Source organism: Asterias amurensis, chromosome 3, assembly GCF_032118995.1.
Source record: "Asterias amurensis chromosome 3, ASM3211899v1".
Lineage (NCBI taxonomy): Eukaryota > Metazoa > Echinodermata > Asteroidea > Forcipulatida > Asteriidae > Asterias > Asterias amurensis.
In genome coordinates, this window is record NC_092650.1 from 18,895,918 (window position 1) to 18,919,316 (window position 23,399).

The following is a 23,399-nucleotide window of genomic DNA, read 5'->3' on the forward strand; positions in this document are numbered from 1 at the left end:
TGGAATAAATATCTGAAGTAAAAGAAGGTACTGAAAGAGTGTGTTGTGGTGGGGGCCTTTCAGTCTTCTCAGTGGCATGGCCGGCTGGCCAAAAACGCAGGAGAACCAGTCAAAATTCAAAAAGTGTTCTGGCTGAATAACTCGGTGTTGAAAAGCATCCCTTTGAATTGTTGGCACTTTCAAATGCCGACAGGTTGTGTAGTCGTGCAGGTTAGCCACTGAAAAAGTTGAAAGCTTGCCCATAGGGGATGGGACCCTCCAGATTTGTCCTTCCAGTTGTAAACACCAAATCACTCAGCAGGGGTATACAATATTTGTTCCAAGTAGGTGTTAATTAACTTATTCCTTCGTAAATCGTCATATTCAATTTGGCAACAGACTGTGTTCCTGTTGGTAGTATTTACCACATCGTTAAATTTCAAATCACTGGTTTGTTTTCACTCCTTTCTAAACGAAAAACAAAACAAAAACATGTGCTATAGCTGGATTCTTTCAACGCCCTTGATAATATGGTTTCCTTTTGCGGCTTCAATATACAAACAAAAGAACCGACATGTATAAAAACAGACAAAGCATTTTATTGTTTACGTAAATTAAAAACTACAAAACTTGTTGCGTTATTAACAAAGATGCGTTTTTTGTCAGTAAACCGAGTGATCAAGTTGCAAAATATATATATACATAAATACTATTTACCCAGTTGTTTAAGGCATCTATGGTACAATGGACGCATTAAAATGTATAAATTATTATAAACCACATTTTTACATAAACATTTAATTAGGCCCCCAAATATTGTACACAACTGGTATGAAAGCAAAAATATTCCTCCACATTTACCGTTCACTACTTTTTGGCAAGCTTGCATCACTTTTGGTTTTGGGTGGGGCGAAGTTAATTCTAAGTCGCTGTCTTGATGCAGTTTTTCAGTAATCAAACGACGCGACGAAGGACTCGTTCGACTTGGGTCAAATCTACTGTCTTTAAAGTTTGTTTAAAAATATATATATATATGCACTTTAAAGGCACTGGACACCTTTGGCAATTGTCAAAGACCAGTTTTCTCACTTGGTGTATCACAACATATGCATAAAATAGCAAGTCGTTGAAAATGTTGATTCGATTGTTCATCTAAGTTGTAAGAGAATAATGAAAGAAAAACGCCCTTGTTGCACACATTCAGATGCCTAAAATGCTTCTTTGAGTATTTGAGTGAGAAATTACCTCTTTCTCAAAAACTTAGTTCCTTCAGAGGGAGCCGTTTCTCACAAAATCAGCAGCTCTTCATTTCTCGATTTGAAAACAGTGATGTGGTTTTTCACTATTTTTCTTAGGATAGACCGATTGAGCTGTAACTTTCACATGTTCGTTATTTTTTATGTTGGCACATATTGTTCTATACATAAAACAAATATTTTGTGAGAGAGAAAAACAAGAATGAAGATAAAAGAATGCCAACCATATCACATTCAACTTTGAGTAGTGTGACTTCCAGTCCTCTTTGGCATTATTTTGAAAGGTTTTGACACTATATAATAGTTTTTAAAAATACGAATCTTCTTCGACAATCCGCTTGCTTTTTGGGACTTTTCGAAAGGCACTTGTGACCTTTTGGGCTCTATTAGAAAATGGGCATACAGAGCCCAAACCACGCCGTGGTTTCGAAAAGGGCCAGGGTTTCGTTCAAAGAAGTTCTTCACATGAAAAGCTTTAAACGTCTGAAGTTGGTTTTACTTGTAATCTTTAGCCTCTTTAACTATATAGTTTCTAAGGATTCAACTTAAAGGAACATTACAGAATTGGTTTTTGCAACAAAACAGTTGCTGGCAGTGTTAGCACTTTATGTAATTCACCATATATATAAACTGACAAACCTGTAGAAGTTTGAGATCGATCGGCCATCTTGGTCACGAGAAAATAGTGAAAAACCGATTACAAATTTTGCGTTGCATCGATGCCAAAATAAAAATGAATAGAACGCTCACTGAGCGATTAACTCCAAAAGCGAAGTTAGATAATTTATTTCTCATCAAGTATGACATTTCAGACAGAAATATTTCAAGGGATGTTTTCAACTATCATCATCATCACTAGACCGTGCAAGTTTTATGTAAATCTGTGATCTTCACGGTTTTTGTTTCTTACCAATTCTGTATCGTTCCTTTAAGATATTTTGCTCCTTTTCAGCGGCTGTCCAAACTTAATCTATAATAAGGTTCTGTATTTGTGAAACGATTGTCCAACCTGGACATAGTTCTAACTTAAATGAAAGCAATTAATAGTGACGAGAATACACAGGTCTTCAAAACACACCAAAATGCAGCGCCCCTAAAATTCACAGCACGTGTTTATAAAATTTATACAATTTAAATCGGTGATCGGATCGGAGAACTACTTTCGTCATTAAATTTTTACCGATTGTCCAACCTGGACCTATGCCTTGATTAATTAAGTTAGGTATTCAATTTCAAGGTATGACAAAAATAAATGGTTCTCAAAAAACGGTAAACTAAAGCGTCCAAATTTACAACACAGTTTTTAAAAAGGGCTAGAAAATTTACATTGGTAATCGTATCGGAAAACCGACATCAACAGATAGTTCAAAGTCTAGTTTTGTCAGCTTGTGTTCCAAGCTCTCATCGCAATAGTTATTTGCTTGGTAAGTCACTGCGAGATGAGAGAGCAGACCTAAGAAAGTTTGACGGCTCGGGTATTTTTGAGAATTTGAGAGTCAAGATGTAACGGAACACCGTCTTGAAGTGGGGATGCTTTGCCGCGTAAATTACGGGGTTGACGCAGCTATTGAGCAAGAGGATGACCCCAGCGTATGGGACGAAATGGTCCAACCCGGGTATCATGAGACCAGTGCTGTACGGCGTGAGGCACAACACGAAAGCACACACCACGTAGAAGAGGTTCTTGGTGATTTCAACCTGCCGTCTGCTGAGCCGTTTCTTGGTGGAGCTTTGGGGTTTGAGGGCCGGCGTCTGGGGGTGATTGTTGCCGTTGCTGACGGCGGGACTCTTCGGGTAGTGGGACGAGGAAGAGTGTTCATTGGGTGCCGTGATTGTCTTAGTGTGGCGCCTGATGTGCAGAAAGATCTTCACGTAGCTGACTACGATGATGACCAGAGGAGCAGGGTACAAGACCGTGGCGATGATACTGTCATACACACTGAAGGAGTTCTTGCTCTTGTGCAGGGGTCCGCATCGGAGGTATTTGTCGTCGTAGCCGAGTTTTCCCAACCCCACCAGGGGAGGGATGGCAACGGTGGCGATGGGTAACAACCAGGCTAGGAGAGTAGTTGCAATCAGCATCTTCGAGGTGTAGAAGGCACGGTACTTTGCACTGGGTTGGGTGATCAGGTATAACCGGTTCAAGGCGATGAATGCGAGAGTTATCATACTCGAACCAACGAAGATGATGGATAAGGCACCCGCTGTGGCACACACGACCATGTCCATCGGCCACCCGTCAACACTGGCCACTGCCAGAGCATGCCACGGTAAGCACAGACAAGTCAGCAGATCGGTGGTGCTCAGGCTCACAACGTACACATTGGTAGCTGTCCGGAGTTTACGAGACAGCGCGACTGAGATGATGACCAGGCCGTTACCAAAGCCGCCAAACACGGCGATGAGGCAGATCGCGACCGCTAGGACCACCCGCTCTCCGTAAGAAAATGTGACATCAACGCCAGTAGCATCACTTGGCAGTTGAGAAAATGGCACCGTCGTGGTGGTCAAACCTGGTGTAGCTCTTACACCCGTGTTGTTCAAAATAAATTCCATGTCGTGATAAAGCTGGAATAAAGTTTCAACGCTCGGGGCAAAACTTTACTCAGCGATGGTATCTGCAGACGGCATCTTCGGCAAACGGACGACACTTACAAATTGGCGCGTAACTCACTTCACTTTACACGTTATCTGCTGACAGAAAGATGGCACCACGAAACATGAGCTGTAGAGCAGATATTACAGTCTTCCATTCAGATTGAAATTGCAGTTCAGTTGTAAATACGCCAGCTGCCACACGGAGCTATATAACGCACTTTGGAAGTCTCCAAGTCCCGCCTTTTCTCTCACTGATTATGGTACGTCACTGTATTTCTGCGATCACGTGACGTGTGGCCGTGACCGGTCGGTCAAAGCATGGCATAAGATGGTATCTACAGGAAACAGGTATCTTGTTGCTCGCCGGCTCGTCTGAAAGTAAAACAACGCAATAAAACTCCATTACAATCAGAGTCACTTGTTTTGTTGGGTTATATCTTTCCTGTCCGAAGTTTACACACCCCAGGAGACTTTCTAGGGCCGTTAAACATTCCCTAGGTAATAGAACAATCTTTGGAAAATGTGTTGTGATTTTTGTGGATTTAAATTGTGAGGTGTTTAAGAGGCAACGAGTGAAATGAAAATTGACCTCAAGAAAGATTTATGACTTGCTGAGGCGCCTGTGTCACCTTGAATCATACAACAATCTTTGTCATCCAAGACTTGGTTTGATCATGACCAGTAATTCATTTAGGTTTGAAAGGCAGTGGACACTATTGGTAATTACTTACAAATAATTGTTAGTATAAAAACTTGCTCTGGTAACGAGCAATGGAGAGTTGTGGATATTATAAGTATAAAACATTGTGAGAAATGGTTCCCTCTGAAATAACGTAGATTTTGAGGAAGAGGTAATTTCTCACTCAAATACTATAAGATTTTAGGTCTGAAGCCTCTAATTATGCATATGGAAGCACACAACCCAACAAGGGTGTTTTTTTTTTCATTATTCTCTTGCAACTTCAATGACCAACTGATTTAAAATGTTCACAGGTGTTATTTTATGCATATGTTGGGATATACCAAATGAGAATTTGACAATTACCAAAGGTGTTCGTGCCTTTAACTGTAAAACATTTAGGGAATGATCATAAGCGAAAAATTCAAACAAACAAATAATGAAACGCTCACTGAGCGATACACCCCAAACGGGAAATTAGCTTTATTTATTTCTGACAGAAATGTTTGAAGGGATGTATTTCTGCTCTCACCATCATTAAACCGTATAAGTTTTATGCAAATCTGTTATGTTAGACAAGTTTTTTCTTAAACCAATATTGTGTAATGTTCGCTTACGTATAAACCAGAGCCAATCAACAGAGTATGATTTCCGTATGAAAACTGAAATGCAGTTTGATTTGAAAAACATAACCCCTAACGTTTGCCTAAGTACTTCAACAGCTGAAATTTGAAGATAGCTTTTAGGATGTCCGGAAAACACACTGCTGTTTCCAACTAATTCAATTTGATGGTTTGCTGTATTTGAGGCGTGGAAGGTGAGGCTGCCTGCAACACCCCATCAATAGACCTTTGTCATAATGCCTTCCTCTTGGTCCATCTTGGTCATGTTCCTCATATCAACTAACAATAATGTATACTAAAATCAGTTTGCAGGAACCAGACTAGTTTGTTCATCCAGCCTCGGTTTGGTTATACATTCATATCAATGGGAGAAATTCAAAATGGCTGCACCGTGATAAAGGTGGTCTAAAGGTAGTGTAGGGCCTACTGCTGAATTATAAATGCACATTCATATGAATTATTCTTACCTAATCAAAATAAATCACAAGCAAAATCATACTTGTTTTAATTTTCCACTGAGGAGCCGCTCGAATGTCTCCAATGGGGAAGTTCAAAATGAGCAGGAAACTAGTCACAAATGGCATAATTTGTTGTGCTTTACCTATTTGTTGTGCTACCACGGGTCTCCTTTAAATGGGTGATTCAGTGAAAACAGGAATGTATTTATTTTTCCAAAGGCCTAAACCAAAAGTAGTATTTAATATCCATTTGAAATGTCGTCAACACGATGAAGACAACTTTAGCTTTGAATTACTCATGATGTTTGTTCACACCACGGAGTGATTGTTTTTCAAGACTGGAACCGCAGACATTATTTTGCGGTCGTAGGAAATCTAGAACCCAAACATTAACGAGACGATTATTTTTGGCCTCCGGGATGTTATTATTATTTTTTTAATGGAAATTCGGAAGCGGTTGTGTAGTTAAATCTGCAGTGGTTTAAGAGATAGGAATTTTAAAAGAGAGAGAGAGAAGAGAAGTGAACAAAATGTAATGAAAAGAAGAAAAGTGGCAAAACAGTCGTCTCGTAAGCCTGTGGTGTGATAAGAAAAGCAGGCACTTTCATTCGTTTATTTTTGAAGTGTTCTTATTTTAATACCATGATGACGATAATGAGGCCGTGTCCGAAACGGCGACTTCGGCTACAGCTACGGCTAGATCGCGCGCGTCTGCTATTCTTCAACACTGGTAGATGCGCTGATCTAGACGTAGCTGTAGCCGAAGTCGCCGTTTCGGACACGGCCTAACTCTTGATACTCTCTTCAGTGTCAATTTACACACCTTAGTTCTTGCAGTGCAGGTTACGGCCAACCGTCACTTTGAGTGCAGTACAATTAAAGTGCAGTGCAATTTGTTGCTTCCAAGTTGCCTTAAAAAAATGCCCTGTGTGACATGACCTTAAGACTCGAGTCCAAGGAAGGTTTTGGATCTAGGCTGAACATCTGACGTCACACTTCGAGGCTCGTGAATTACGCCAGATATCAGCCTTTAGCGGATGTCCGGATCCGTACAAAATGTACCTTTGACCTCGTATCCATTTCACATTGAGATTCGCAGTCACATACTACGTACATGATGTACACAACATTATGTACTCTCGTAATGTAAAAGAGTGAACAAAAACACTCGTTTTGTCCGCCATGCCACTCTTGCGAAGAACCACATGGCGAATATTTTTTTAGAGTGAAAGTAGGGTTCTTTTAACTCGAATTCAAGTGAAGTTCGTTCCAATTTCACACAAAAAAAAAGAGTGATGAAATTGGCTTTCACTCTCACAACTGACACGACTCCAACAGGGAGAGATACAATATTCACTCTCACATACATTGTACACATTGTACATAACAAGCATGTACGCTCAGCATGCAGACGACTGAAAGTGCAGGTGATTGAAAGTGCACCTGACAAACGTCACCTCGGACCAATCAAAACACAGATTTGGAAAGCTTACGTCAAAGCACGTTAATCCAATGCAATCATTGTACTCATGGAAATTCGCATCGGGAATAAAGAATATTAGTTTGGGTTTTACCCATTATACACTGTTGTGTGTTAGCACTGCATACTCAGTACTTTCCCGAGCTCTGTGAAAACAAATCGCACTATAATTACTCGGTTGTGATTCGAACCCACGACCTTTGCCATGCTAAAGAGAGAACGCTCTCATAGCCTACAGGTTATGAACGTAAGCTCAGTGCCTACCTGCGAACATGCGAACATGCGATTGTGGACACCAATTGCGGAAGTTCGGACTCAAAATCTCTCTGAAATAACACTCAGTAATTGTTTTGGTCACTCCATCAATATTTGTGGTTGTTATTGTAACACGATTCAACATTTTTAAAAACACGAATTTTGAGCCTGGAAGCGGACGAAGGTCGGTCGGGTTATCCTAGTTTAAAAAAAAATTTAAAAAAAAGTACAGACACCGAACCCAGAAGTAACCAGAGTTAAATGATAGCCATCAAAATGAAAACATATTCTTTGACCTAAAATGACTTTAAATATACACTTTGTTTACTCACAAGCTGAATATGTTGTGACAATAGTAATCACACCTGTAGTAATACCAACAAAAATACAAAGAAGTACCTTGTAAATAAATAAATAAATAAAGTGTGTAAACACTTTGTTTACGCACAACATATCATTTGTTGTGACAAACAGACGATCACACCTGGAGTATTATACAAAGAATAATACAAAGAAGTATCTTAAAAATAAATAAAGTGTTAAAACACTTTGTTTACTCACAACATACCTGAGTAAATATAAACAATAACACAGAGAGACCATCAAAGGATGTCAACACCTTGATTGGTTTGTTTGTCGTGGCTTTATTTTCTCGTATCAAACGAAAAAATGCCTTTTCAATCATGTACATTATTGCTGTTATTGAACTGTTTTTTTATAAAGATTACTTTGAACATTTTGTGATGAGTACGAATTTGACAAGCAGCTGTTTGAAGGAGTAGAAATCGGAATGATCTTGACACTTAAAAATTGAGCTTCGAAGTCCGGCTTTAAGTATTGACAATCCCTCGTCTTCATCCGCTGCCTCCTGCTCAATGTCAATAACAAGCACAAACTGATAACTTAGGCCAAAAATAAAAACTGTTTATCGTCCCGCCCGCATTCTTTTTAAATAGAGGCCGCCTCCTTTAGTTTTTTAAACGAAGACAAAAAAGGTACATTTGAACGATCTTCGCCGTTTTTTTTATTATGTTTATATAGCGATCCGGATGTCTTTAAAACTGTGTCGGCCGGCCATTTTGAAAAAAGGCCCTCGATTCTCCTTCGTTTTTTTAGGACGTTAAAACTGTTTTGTTTTTGGGCCTTTACTTGATTCATGACGAAGAGGTCTGCGGTGAGAGGAAAAAGAGCGGGGGGGGGGTACAACTAGGGGAGGCATTCTCAGGGAGAGAATTGAGATTCACATGAAGAGAACTGCGTATACCGTTCGAGAGGGGCTTATTTTGTCAGCAGGCTGGCTGGCTGTCATCTTTGCATGCCGCAAATTATTTGGCATTCCGAAGGGTTTCTCGAACTTTTTATTTCTGGAAAGATTATGTCGTTAAAAACGTATACGCACACAGCCTGAAAGAATTCGGGATAGTATAGCAGCTATTGGCTGGTACCAATCATCCTGGAACATGTTTGTACCTTAACTGTTGTCATCTTCGGGAAAGTTGGATTTAAATGTCGACCTCTCCATTCATCTTTTCTGACAGGAGAATACTTCGAAAAGGATAATTTGAGTCCCTAAAAGTTTGAATATATAACAAGGAGCGTTACCGCGGTAACTCTTCTCAGACTGCATGTGCATTTCTATAGAGGTTATTCTTCTACATTTTGTATTTCAAACATTCAAACGGCTCCAAAAACCAAAAGTTTATTTTGCCTTGAAAGGCACTGGACACTATAGACCTTATGCACATGACGTCATTTCAGTACGGCGCACCCGCATTGAGGTCAAAAGGAGATTGTTCATTGGTCAATCTATGTGCGTTTTGATTGTTTCGTCACCGTTTGACCTCAAAGATGGCGGCTGGATGACGTCAATGCATAAGGTCTATTGTAATAACTCAAAAATAGTTGTTAGAAAAAAAAAATATTGAAAACGGGCAATGGAGAAAGCTATTGATGTTTTTGTCTCTGAAGTAAACGTAGTTTTTATTTTAGAAAAAGATAATTTCTCACTCCAACATTATAAGGCTCCAGGCCTGGAGCCTTTTATTAGGCATCTGCAAGCACACAAATTTGTGCAACTAGATTTGTTTCTTTATTTATTATTCTCTTGCAACTTTGATGTCCAGTTAAGCCCAAGTTTTGACAGGTTTGTTGATTTAATGTATATGAATTGGGATACATCAAGTGAGGATACCGGTCTTTGACAATGACACAAAGTAGCTCTACGAAAAATAGCTCAATGAAATTGGGTTGAGCTATACTCCGAGAAACATCTTGTCCCAAGGCCGAATGTTTCCTATGTTGGCCTATGTTAGATAGAAAGACCAGCAGAGAAAATGATAAGACAGAGCATCAAGGGTGACTTGGAGCCGAGTGTGAGATGGTGAACGATGTATTGATAGAGACGTTGATTGAATGAGCAAACTTGAAGAAGATGATGAGAACAGTGTGTTTCATCCGCTCAGAGCTCAAAACATCTGCCATGGAAACAAATTGCCAAGGCCATGCAGAGGGGCTTTCTGTGAACCGAAAATGCATTGAAAGAATGTGTTGTTGACATGTGATGTGAAAGTAGGGCAGTGTTTGAACCGTTGCGTTGACGCCGATGTTTATTCAGAGGCTTAAAATGAGACCAGCGTCCCCCTCCCGCTCACATCCCCGCCCCAAGTTGCCCCTTCTTTCTAATTAACGAGGTCGAACAAAATGTACACAATGACTGGTTGGTTACATCAGAAGCCCCAACCCCTAATTGATGTCTTATTCTCTTAAACTTTCTCTTAACATCAATGGAAACAGACTGCCCACCAGAGAGAAGTTTATGTGAACCGAAATGCATGGAAAGAATGTGTTGTGGATAATGTGATGTGAAAGTAGGGCAGTGTTTGAACCGTTGCGTTGACGCCGATGTTTATTCAGAGGCTTAAAATGAGACCAGCGTCCCCCTCCCGCTCACATCCCCGCCCCAAGTTGCCCCTTCTTTCTAATTAACGAGGTCGAACAAAATGTACACAATGACTGGTTGGTTACATCAGAAGCCCCCACCCCTAATTGATGTCTTATTCTCTTAAACTTTCTCTTAACATCAATGGAAACAGACTGCCCACCAGAGAGAAGTTTATGTGAACCGAAATGCATGGAAAGAATGTGTTGTGGATAATGTGATGAAAAAGTAGGGCAGTGTTGGACCCGCTGTCGCTGCTGGTGTGTATCCAGAGGCGTAAATGAGACCCCCAGCCCCAATCAGAACTAGTCCTACTCAGAACCCCGCCCAGGTTTCTCTATCCACAGTCGAACAAAATGCACAATCCCCAATCTACCATCCTAATTAGTGCAATTAGAATTAGATACGTCACTTATACCAATAATTGCTATGTGGGTTCACACATTGATGTTAATTTAGTATCAGTGGACTGTGGCTACTCAGCAGTGTTTCTAACTGTTGCTTTTTCGTCTTGAAATAAATTGGCACTTAAAAATAACTTGTAATATGTCACCACATTAATAAGCTAATTTTCCGCTCGTTTAACATTCTCTGAAATATGAACCCGTTTCTACATAAAAAACGGCATGAATTCCAAGTTGTACACGACAGCTGCGCCCCGGTGCAAGAAGTTCACACAAACTTATCCGATCGGACAATTACACGGTTATATTGGCCTAACGAATTAGACGACGGAAGAGACGAAAATAGCAGCGGGCCGGTGCCGTCAGCCACCGGGGCGCTTTGGCGAGAGAGAAGGCGGCAAGACAATTTGGGTATAGACTTGTCAACAAGTCGTTAAATGTCTCTTGCAGTGATAGGGGTTTGACTCTCCCCGCGATTCCCGCGACACTGGTAATATTCTCGCGAGACTGCTGGCCCCCGGGAGACTACTGCTCTCACGGACGGTATTGGGAGTAGCAGTCGGCAGCAACAGCTTTGCGAGAGAGCAGAGATCTCGCGAGAGTAGCATTCGATCGCGGAAACCTAAATCATTCCGCCACCAACACATCGAATAACAGTATTATATCGAATAGCGAACGTATCTACCAAAAAGCTACAAAAGAGGGCGCTTAGTATATACATTTTTACAGAAAGATAAAGTTATTGAAGGTAAGAAATCTGACACCTAGTAGCACCTTTTACAAGGTGCTACGGCGCAATCAGCAGCCCGTCCAGGAACACCGGAGCGAACCCCTTCTCTTACCGAAGTGCACTGGGTTCTTTTAAGTGCGTTACAAAACACGCGGGGCCAACGGCTCTACGTCCCATCCAAAGGATTAAGTGCCTTGCTTACACAAGTGTCACGGCATGGGATTCGAACCCACACTCTGCTGATCGGAATTCGGTGCTCTTAACCTCTCGGCCACGACTACCGCGACAGACCATTCAACGACTTGTTCACAAGTCTACAAATTGGGGGGGGGGGGGGGTTGAGAGTGATGGGGGCACCATTGGGTTTAGGTTCCAGATGGTGGAATGTGTCACTGGTGATTCGTCGAGAAGGGAGGAAGACATTCCGGGAGGCGTGGAGGAGGATGAAGATGACTTCGTCATCGAAATTCCACTTAAAGTCGCTGCCTTCCCGGGCTATGGATTGATTGGTTTGTCGACAGGAATTCGCAGAGGTAAACTGCAACAACATCGATCGCGTATTCATGTCAATGTAAATACATCAATATGTGTGTGTGTGTATGTATGTACACAATCATGTATACAAATCAATCATAAAGGTAAACACAGGCATAAACAATTTGCCTACAATCATCACACACGCAAAATAAATCTTATGTCGCGCATTTTTCCCTAGAAAATACCTCAAGATGAGTAGGGCCTTAGGCATATAGTTAAAGGCAGTGCATGGACACTATTGGTAACTACTCAAAATAATTGTTAGCATAAAAACTTACTTGGTTACAAGCAATAGAGAGCTGTTGGTAGTATAATACATTGTGAGAAATGGCTCCCTCTGGGGTAACCTAAATTTCGAGAAAGAAGTAATTTTCCACTAAAGTATTTGAATTTGATTTCGAGACCTCCGAATTAGATTTTGAGGCCTCGAAATCAAGCAACTGAAAGCACACAATTTCGTTACGGTGATGGGACAAAGGTGTTTTTTCTTCCACTATTATCTCGTAACTTCGACGTCCATTTGAGTTCAAATTTTCACAGGTTTGTTATTTTGTGCAAATGCTGGGATACACCAAGTGAGAAGACTGGTCTTTGACAATTACCAATAGTGTCCAGTGTCTTTAAACTTTTTAGAAAGTGATATTACAGCTGTTCCGATCGTGCAACTGTTACACCACCAGCTCATGTTTGTGATGAACGGGAATTGAAATCTGTCGATGTTTAACATCGAACATTACCAAAAGCATCTGTAGCCTGTACACATTTTCTTAAGAAAACTACTGTCTGTCATCTTGAAACGCAGAGTTTAGGAACACGGTCATGCGCAGTCATCGTTACACAAACTTTGGAACACAAAATCATGCCGTCATTTTCTAATACAATCTTATGAGTCACTATTATGATACTGTCATCGTCGACACTATACAGTGGGATGTATCGTCAGTCATTTTCGAGCACAAACTTTGGAGTCAATGGGAATACACTGGCATTTTCGAAAAGACATATTTGAATCCCATTTTTATCTTATTGCTAAAAACATGAGAATGAATATTTTAAAGGTTTAAAGGCAGTGGAAACTATTGGTAATTAATCAAAATATTTATCATCATAAAATCTTTCTTGATTACAATTAATGGGGAGAGATAGATGGTATAAAACATTGTGAGAAACAGCTCCCTCTGAAGTGACGTAATTTTCAAGAAAGAAGTAATTTTCCACGAATTTGATTTCGAGACCTCAAGTTTAGAATTTGAGGTCTCGAAATCAAGCATCAGAAAGCACACAACTTCGTGTGACAAGGCTGTTTTGTCTTTCATTATTATCTCGCAAATTCGACGACCGTTTGAGCTCAAATTTTCACAGGTTTGTTATTTTATGCATATGTTGAGATACACAAACTGTGAAGGCTAGTCTTTGAAAATTACCAATAGTGTCCACTGTCTTTAATATAGGAAAACAATTATGCCATCAACTGTGATAAAACTGAAGATTTTGTGAAGATACCGGGCTTTTTACACGAAGGCCTAACTGTCTTACAACTCAGCTTGGCCTGATGCCATTAGTAATTAATCTGCTTAGGTATTTATTAAAGAAATATGACTAGCACGTATAATAGTAAATGCATAATACAAGTAATTTGTTTATATTGGTAAATAATAATTGAGGTTATAAGCTAATATCACCACAGACACATTTTAGGGCCTACACTTTTGATTTACGATGTTGATGTGATTTTTTTTATGAGCTTTTTTTTGTTAGGAGCTGTAAACATTTAAATGTATACGGCTACAATTGGCAGACAGATACTTTGGATCTCCAAGCTTGTTGAAGGCGGTTGCAAACCTGAGGTAAATAGCCCGTAAAATAAATTGTTTGACAACGCCCACAACATTTGAACTTCCACAAGAATGAGAGTACAAACACACAATGGACAAAATATTCACTAACACAATAATACACAGAGGTTTAAATTTTGTAATTTGGCTAGTGGATGTCAAGTTTCTATGTTTTAAACGTGGACACTGAAGTAATTCTATTCTATTCTATTAAAGTAATTATTTTAAATCGCAAATGTTGGTCACCAGGGCCAATGACATAAAGTGTGCCATCGCCCTCGAGTTGGGTTTATGGCCCGGCTGGTGCCACGATAAAATTTGAATTCTTATAACGGACGCTCTACGAAATTCCCCGACAAATCCGTGGATATAAGCGAACGGAGAACGCAGATCATTTCCCGTTATACAAGATCAACCAAATGAAGGGAAGATGTGATATCATATTACATTTCTAACATATTGAACAGGATCATGACTTTGTCGTTATGTATTGTGTAAACATGTTTTCATGCGGATAAAATATACATTGCGTGACAACTGACAACGTAAGGCCGGTAAACCTCCACCATTTTCGTGCATTAAAACATTGTGAGAAACAGCTCCCTCTGAAGTGACGTAGTTTTCAAGAAAGAAGTAATTTTCCACGAATTTGATTTCGATACCTCAAGTTTAGAATTTGAGGTCTCGAAATCAAGCATCAGAAAGCACACAACTTCGTGTGACAAGGCTGTTTTGTCTTTCATTATTATCTCGCAAATTCGACGACCGTTTGAGCTCAAATTTTCACAGGTTTGTTATTTTATGCATATGTTGAGATACACAAACTGTGAAGGCTAGTCTTTGAAAATTACCAATAGTGTCCACTGTCTTTAATATAGGAAAACAATTATGTCATCAACTGTGATAAAACTGAAGATTTTGTGAAGATACCGGGTTTTTTACACGAAGGCCTAACTGTCTTACAACTCAGCTTGGCCTGATGCCATTAGTAATTAATCTGCTTAGGTATTTATTAAAGAAATATGACTAGCACGTATAATAGTAAATGCATAATACAAGTAATTTGTTTATATTGGTAAATAATAATTGAGGTTATAAGCTAATATCAACACAGACACATTTTAGGGCCTACACTTTGGTTTTACGATGTTGATGTGATTTTTTTTATGAGCTTTATTTTGTTAGGAGCTGTAAACGTTTAAATGTATACGGCTACAATTGGCAGACAGATACTTTGGATCTCCAAGCTTGTTGAAGGCGGTTGCAAACCTGAGGTAAATAGCCCGTAAAATAAATTGTTTGACAACGCCCACAACATTTGAACTTCCACAAGAATGAGAGTACAAACACACAATGGACAAAATATTTACTAACACAATAATACACAGAGGTTTAAATTTTGTAATTTGGCCAGTGAATGTCAAGTTTCTATGTTTTTAACGTGGACAATGAAGTAATTCTATTCTATTCTATTAAAGTAATTATTTTAAATCGCAAATGTTGGTCACCAGGGCCAATGACATAAAGTGTGCCATCGCCCTCGAGTTGGGTTTATGGCCCGGCTGGTGCCACGATAAAATTTGAATTCTTATAACGGACGCTCTACGAAATTCCCCGACAAATCCGTGGATATAAGCGAACGGAGAACGCAGATCATTTCCCGTTATACAAGATCAACCAAATGAAGGGAAGATGTGATATCATATTACATTTCTAACATATTGAACAGGATCATGACTTTGTCGTTATGTATTGTGTAAACATGTTTTCATGCGGATAAAATATACATTGCGTGACAACTGACAACGTAAGGCCGGTAAACCGCCACCATTTTCGTGCATTAAAGCCATTGGACACTTTCGGAACAGGAAACAAAGTTCACAGATTTACAAATAACCTACAGGGTTTACAGAATGTTATGGTAAAAGACATCTCTTTAAATACTATTAAATGAAATACTTAACATTTTTGAGAAAACATTTAAACAATTATTAATTCTCGGTATCGAGAATTACGGATTTATTTTAACACCGTGGCTTTAAACATATGTCATGACAGGCGTGCGGAATGGTGGGTTTTCCAGTTATTTTCTCCTGACTCCGATGACCGATTGAGCCTAAATTTTCACAGGCTTGTTATTTTATATATATGTTGTGATACACGAAGTGTGGGCCTTTGGAGAATACTGTTTACCAAAAAGTGTCCAATGGATTTAAAGATGGACTTGTGATGGGCCCATAGAGAAGCTGTTTAGCAGAACTTACTGCTTGACAAATATGAGTGGGGCACCATGCAAGCAGTCACAACAAGCATACTTAACCTATATTTTGGCTGGTAACCTTTTTCTGATGATTTGTTTAGCAATATTTTTCTGTGTTTGTGGCAAGTTTTGGTAATTATGAAAATAGAACAATTTGGAGACAAAATAGGCCCTAACCTAATTATAGGGGAGAGTGTGTATGAACGTTAATGATGGAAATGCATGTTAGGCCGAGAGGCTCCTATAATTCTGAATCACATAGCCATATAACTATCACATAATTATTTTACCAGAAAATGACATAAATGTTCTGATGCATAGCATAGAATCGCTATTAAAAATTTAATGTGTGGAAAAATTCTCTTCCACATAAGGAGATCTCCTCTTCCATCACGGGCGGGAAGGAAGAAAAAAAGGGGGACACACATTATCATTCCCGCACGCCTAAAATAGAAATGTATGAAATTCGACCCACTGAAAGACCCAGATTCACGTAATTGAAAGCGTCAAGTTGATGGGGGTCTTTAAGTTCACAGTACAACTTGAAATAGTCTGTGAATGCAGGAAGAGCTAGCATGACTGGGCCCGATTTCATGGCCCTGCTTACCGCCAAATTGTGCACTTATCACAAATTTCTGCGCTAGCCTTGTACGTGAGCGCAGAAGCCCAAATTCGCCGCTAACCCGTGAAGTACGCTTGCCGTAAGCACAAAATTCCCTGCTTCCGTAAGCGCCGATTCTGTGCTTACGGTAAGCAGAGCCATGAAATTGGGCCCTGCTGGGTTCGTTATTAGATCGAATTTGTATTAAGGCCGCGACCCAAATAATCCGATGCCAAAAACTGTGCTCAACGTGAGCACTAGGCCTTGTCACACACCAGGGCAAGTTTTTAGGCAACCAAAAGGCATGCAAATGGTACACTCTGGTAGCATGAGAGACAATTGTCTGATAGACAGTGTCATACCGTTCCAAAGATAGTTTCTGGACTGATTTTGACAGATGATGTTCCAAAACGAAGAAAAACATACACAAAAACTTTAGCGTAATGCCACGGACAATGTAACTTAAAGGGAAGGTACACGTTTGGTAATTACTCAGAACAAAAATGAATTTAAAAACTGACTTGGTAACGAGCATTGGGGAGCTGTTGATAGTATAAAACATTGTGAGAAACGGCTCCCTCTGAAGTAGCATAGATTTTGAGAAAGAGGTAATTTCTCACTAAAATAATAAAAGACTTCTAGCCAGAATTCTTTTTTTTTCCTTTCTGTCACACATTCGTCCAACAAGGGTGTTTTTTCTCATCATTTTCTCGTAACTTTGATGACCAATTTAGCTCAAATTTTCACAGGCTTGTTATTTTTATGCTTATGTTAGGATACACCAAGTGAGAAGACTGGTCTTTAACAATTACCAAACGTGTACCTCCCCTTTAAGATAATGTCGGGATTTACACACGGGATAGTTGTGTGGCAATCAAATCATCTAAAGGTGCTACTGAGGGCATTCAATGCTATTTTCTCAAATATATTGCAATGCTTAGTACAAATGTCAGTAACAACTATTTAGCGTAATCTATATAAATTTGTAGATGCTTGAGTTCGTGTATTGCGCAATTCGATAATAATTAACAAAAGTTACACAATATTGTTGGAAACAATTGGGGCATTGTGTTCTTTATTGTTCCTGAAAATTCTGACCATACATGTTGATGTAACGGACGCTCCGGTCAAGGTCTACAACCACAGTGGTCAACAACTAGTTTTCAAAATCGTGTTTGTTATAAACACAACAATGTTTATAAAGAAAGGAATGACCCATTAATCAGAAATTTCAAATTGCACAACTATTTGGTAATTATTAGTACGCAATTATTAATTGTCCAGATTAATCCCATCTTGAAAATTACCACAAAAACCCCACAGCAGCAACAGTAGCAATTATAGCGATTCAGACATAAAAACGAATACAAACGAAAAAGGGGGAAATAAAACAATTAGAACAACATTAACAACAACAACAAGAACAAGAACAAAATAAAACACCAACAACAACAACGACGACGACGACGACGACGACGACAACACCAACACCAACAACAGCAACAGCAACAACAACAACAACAACAACGACTACGGCAATGGCAACGACAACGACACCGACAAAACGAAAACAACAATAACGAAACACGGGGTAAAACAAACTAATAGCAAAGAACAACAAACTAATGGGCCTCCATCACTGATAGTCAACCTGTTTCGCGTATACTATAGCGCGCAGCTATAGAATCAATGTTTCAGTTTTGTCATCAGTCAGACTTCTTGGATTTCACCAAGAACCAAATTGACATCTGTAAATTGACAGAGTGGGTAAAAACAACAACATGATGGATAAAGGATGAAGAAATACTTACTGCTCATCAGAACTCAAACATTCGGATGAACTGTTGTTGACATGTTTACAATATGAGTGTTTGAGGCCCATGTGCGTGATAATCACATGCTCCAATAGTTGGAATGTCAGCCTCATTTACTTTGTGAAGCAGGCAATGTTTTTCAGTGATTTATTTGCTCAAATTTTTGCCCTCTCTCAGTTGAAAGTCTCAGTTAAACTTTGCTGAGTTATACTTGACGCAGTGTAATATAATATTTGCTGTTCAAACTTTTTGTGTTCGCGCAATACAACCAGTTCTGACTTGAGACTGAACTTTTTTTCTCGCGTGATTTGTTTTTCCTCTGGCCGACCCATGTGACTCACCACTCGTTCGAATACCAAGTATGTGCGTGACGAAGTAACAAAATATGAGAAAGGTCATAACTCGGCCTTAATTTGCACCTTCAACATAATAGCCCAAAGAAAGCCAATTAACAGAAACCGCATAAAACAATCCACAGCTGCAAATTACATCTAGATTTTTAATACACAATAAAAACACCTATTTTTTCGCAATGCTACCAGTTCGGACAATGGCAGGTGGTGGTACAATGCCAGATGACCTACACTTATTAATTTGGAAGGCCCGTCACGCGCTTCGATCACGATCACCTGAGCAATGGTGCAAAACATATTTTAGACAGAGAATGACCATAACAATCTGGCATGACAAATAAATTGATTTCATGAACTCGCATCTCGATTGTTTTAATCCTGTAAATTCAGAGGTATACAGTACAATAAAACTGATGTGAACATTTCATTTCAAAAGGTGGTCACATTTTTTCAGATATCGCCGAAAATCTGAAACAAGGTCCACATTGGAAAAATAATCCATAATTGGAATACACAATCTGAAAAGAGTTACTGCAGTAACTTATCAGACTCAAACTTTGAAACCACACAACTTGTGCGACAAGTGTGTTCTTCCATTATTCCCTCGCAAATTTGACGACCAGATGAGTCCAAATTTTCACAGGTTTGTTATTTTATGCATAAATGTTGAGATACACCAAGTGAGAATACTGGTCTTTGACAATACCCAAAGGTGTCCATCCCTTTAAAGTCATCTTGAAACCACAAACGGTTCAACCTGACGTAGGGTCTATCGTATAACTTTAACAATCACCGTGAGATCGGCTGCCATACTAAATTTAAAGTTGGGTTTGTGTTTTCTTATGTGTTGTTTTTGACACATTTTCAAATCAGCACATCTCGCGTACCATACCGTGCCTGTTAATGTTGGGCCAAATATTTTCTTCGAATTTTCTGAGTCACTGCACTGCACCACACCCTATAGCTTCACAATGAGCTTCAAACAGTACACGTTACCCCCATTTATTTAAACCTTGCTAGAGGCAAAACATAGCACACTCATGCTGTCACCGCTCAATCAACCACTCAGCAAAAATGGTTCAAGGCAACATTTTTATTCCCACATAAAAACAAAACTCTGTTCTTCTATATTCATTTCGAGTACGCAAAGCTTTTCGCACCCACATGTCAAGTCATAGTTGATACATGGGATTTGGTTTTCGCACATTCCGCACTGATGTTACTTTAATAGTTTTATTGATTGAAAGCGGGACAGTTTTGTGATGTACTATGCGGGTACAATGACCATTAAACCTTTAAAAACACCGCAAATTTTGTTTATGCCTTTCTCTAGTGGTCCTTCAATAATTTGTTAAAAGAAAAATGTTGCCTTTACTTAGTGACCATGGTGTTCATAGGCCTTTTTAATAAAATGGAGTGACTAAGCCGAGGAAAAGGTAATCAAAAATGGATAGTTTAATGAAAGATTTCTGTCAATGACTGCTTGTTGAGCGGGGCATTGACGCATGAGTGCGGCGTACCACACATTTTTATCTAAAATGGATTTGGGTTTGGTTTGGTTTTCAATTACTCGAATAAACAAACACTGCGCAAGGGAAACGCACTGTGCATTGTTACGACAACTTCAAATAACATTGTTTGTGACGTGCGGTTTCCTGTCTCAATGGTGTAGCGTGTACTTCTTAGGAAAGCTAAATTAAAACGGCAAGCAAGTTGCGCAAGGACAGAATAACAACTGATAAAGTTTGGGCAGGGAAAAAAATATTGCTGACTTTGGAAGTTGCCCCAACTGAGTACCGTCGAATGGCTGTGTCCGAATCGATGGTTTCGGTTGTGGCTATGGCTGGAACGCCGTAATGTCCTATTCTTCAACATTGTCGGTTATAGCCAGAGCCAATTAAAGGAACACGGTGCCTTGGATCGGACGAGTTGGTCTTTGAAAAGCGTTCTGTAACCGTTTCTTATAAAATCGGTATGGTTAGAAAGATGTTGTAAAAGTAGAATACAATGATCTACACAAATATGCCTTGAAATTGCGTGGTTTTCGTTTTACCTCGTCGACAAACACGGTCGGCCATTTATGGGAGTCAAAATTTTGACTCCCATAAATGGCCGACCGTGTTAGTTCGCGACGTAAAATGAAAACCGTGCAATTTTGAGTGATAATTGTGTGGATCATTGTATTCTACTTTTAAAACATCTTTCCAACCATATGCATTTTATAACAAACGGTTTCAAACGCTTTTCATAGACCAACTCGTCCGATCCAAGGCAACGTGTTCCTTTAAGTCGCTTGACACGCAGCCACAATTGCACACACAAACAAAGACGATTAAAATTATATGAGATTTCGCTTTTTTAAAGCATTTTTTAGTGATGGCTTCGACTATGCCAGACCATTCCTTCACCCACAGACAGACACATAATTTGTATTAGCAGAAATAACGAGCACATCCACATTATTTAACTCGTATACGACAATACCATGGAGGTCTATTTCGCAAAGAGTTAGGACAAGTCCTAACTTAGGACTAGTCCTAGGAGATATACAAGTTGCATGGATAGTCCTAAGTTAGGATGAGTAACTGGTCCTAACTCGAGATAAGACTAGTCCTAACTCTTTGTGAAATCCACCCCAGTACCGGTATCTTAGTGTTACGGCATTTCAACGTTGATAACCATGAAATGCCTGCAAATCCCATACATCCATGTTGTTACCAACACGGTGAATACCGAGCAAGAGTAGAACTGCTGTCAAAGTTACTTGGCATAATGATAAGTGACGATTTTACAGTGATGGAGAAGCTCAATGAAATAATCGTTATAAAAATATGATGTTATGCTCTTTAAAAATGGCAAATCATAAAAACATTGATGATACACAGTGTCAATTAAATATTGTAAACTATATTCTGAGAGATGTGTGGCCATTTTTGTCAGTTAACTTACCTTTTTGACCTGTAAATTTCGAATCCACGGCTCCGTTTACATTGAAACTCCGGTCGAGACGTCTGGGGCAAGCTGCCGATTCCGGTTTGTTGTTGAATGTGTGATTTGTCTCGTGGTACACAATTCTCACACTTTTGCTTCATTCACAGATAAAACTCTCCTTTTCAATGCGTGAGGCCCATGCAAGGATGGGTCCACTTGGAAAGAAGGGGGAAGATAATAAAGACGTCAGTTTATGAGCAAGAGAATCAGAACAGCTTTGAAGTCACCGAGGATGCGGGTGGCTTGGCCGCGCTGATGTAGTTTATTACTCCAATTTGGATTAAAATATCTGTGAGCGCTGCTCGCACGTGTATGGATTCGTCACTCCTTGTGTGCGCAGGGGTCCATTGTGGGGTCAAACCATGTAAACTTAAGTGTATAAAGAGCCTTGTTCAGTTAAAGGCAGTGGACACTATTGGTAATTACTCAAAATAATTATTAGCATAAAACCTTTCTTGGTGACGAGTAATGGGGAGAGGTTGATAGTATAAAACATTGTGAGAAACGGCTCCCTCTGATGTGCCATAGTTTTCGAGAAAGAAGTAATTTTCCACGAACTTGATTTCGAGACCTCAGATTTAGAACTTGAGGTCTCGAAATTTAAAACCATCTAAACGCACACAACTTCGTGTGACAAGGGTGTTTTCTTCTTTTATTGTTATCTCGCAACTTTGATGACCGATTGAACTCAAATTTTCACAGGTTAGTTTTTTTATGCATATGTTGTGATACACCAACTGTGAAGGCTAGTCTTTGACAATTACCAATAGTGTCCACTGCCTTTAAAAGGGAGGAGTGAGCGTGGATATGGAAGGTTGGGAAAGGTGGGGAGTGGGGTCGCGATTTGTATAGGGTGTATTTGAAGTATTTTTGACAACCTATTAAGCCCTGAACAACTTGTCCCATTATATTGCTGAGAAGTGTACCTCAAGACTGATGCTCAAACTTCTACTGGGAAGTTACATATTCAAAGTGTGTTGGGCTGGGGGTGTTGTTGATCAATTATTGAGGAGAGGTTTGATTGAAAGTAATAAATTCTATGAATAATTTCATTACCGTAAAAAGCTGTGAGACTTCTTATATTGTTAACTATTTTTGAATATTTTGCACTGGATGCTATAGGAGTATTATATATGGGTCGCATCCCTAAGAGCAGCGTTTGGGAAAATGAAGGTGGCGATGTCCAAATTGATTGGGGGGGGGGGGGGGCAGTGGCAGGGTAGGGGTGGGGGGCTTGGCCGAGGTCGGGCCGGAGAGGACTTTTGACAATGCCTCGTTTAGGCAGTTTGGGATGGAGAGGTATAGACGGGTAGAGGAGGAAGAAGTTTATGGGCCGGGGGGGGGGCAGAATTATCAAAAACTTGTACTTTCCACCGTAATCTCCATTGTCCATAAAGTTTAAACAGTCGGTCGTGTCGCATAGTCGGGTCTCGCAGGAGCGTTCTTTGACGGGGCGATCCATGACTAATTACGGCGTTCGCTCGGGCAGCAATCAGCGAGCACTTTAAAGTAGTCCGGACTCTCCTCCTTGATGTGTGTTATATATAAAAGATTCTAAAATCCGGATGTGCGTTTTGATAGATTGCTTATTGATTGTCTATATAGAAG

At 39.7% G+C, this 23,399-nt stretch overlaps 1 protein-coding gene across 1 annotated transcript; it reads right to left on the minus strand.

The window, feature by feature from the left end:
- Window positions 1-503: 503 nt before the first annotated feature.
- Window positions 504-21,945, minus strand: LOC139935373 (octopamine receptor beta-2R-like). Its single transcript, XM_071929921.1, has 2 exons — window positions 21,750-21,945; window positions 504-4,205 (listed from the first exon to the last, which is right to left on the minus strand). The coding sequence occupies exon 2, from the start codon at window positions 3,789-3,791 to the stop codon at window positions 2,649-2,651; it is 1,143 nt and encodes a 380-aa protein (XP_071786022.1). The 5' UTR covers window positions 3,792-4,205; window positions 21,750-21,945; the 3' UTR covers window positions 504-2,648.
- Between the last annotated feature and the right edge of the window lie 1,454 nt (window positions 21,946-23,399).

Excerpts from the sequence above, each read along its gene's own strand:
- LOC139935373 (XM_071929921.1), bottom strand. The coding sequence starts at position 3,791 with ATGGAATTTATTTTGAACAACACGGGTGTAAGAGCTACACCAGGTTTG.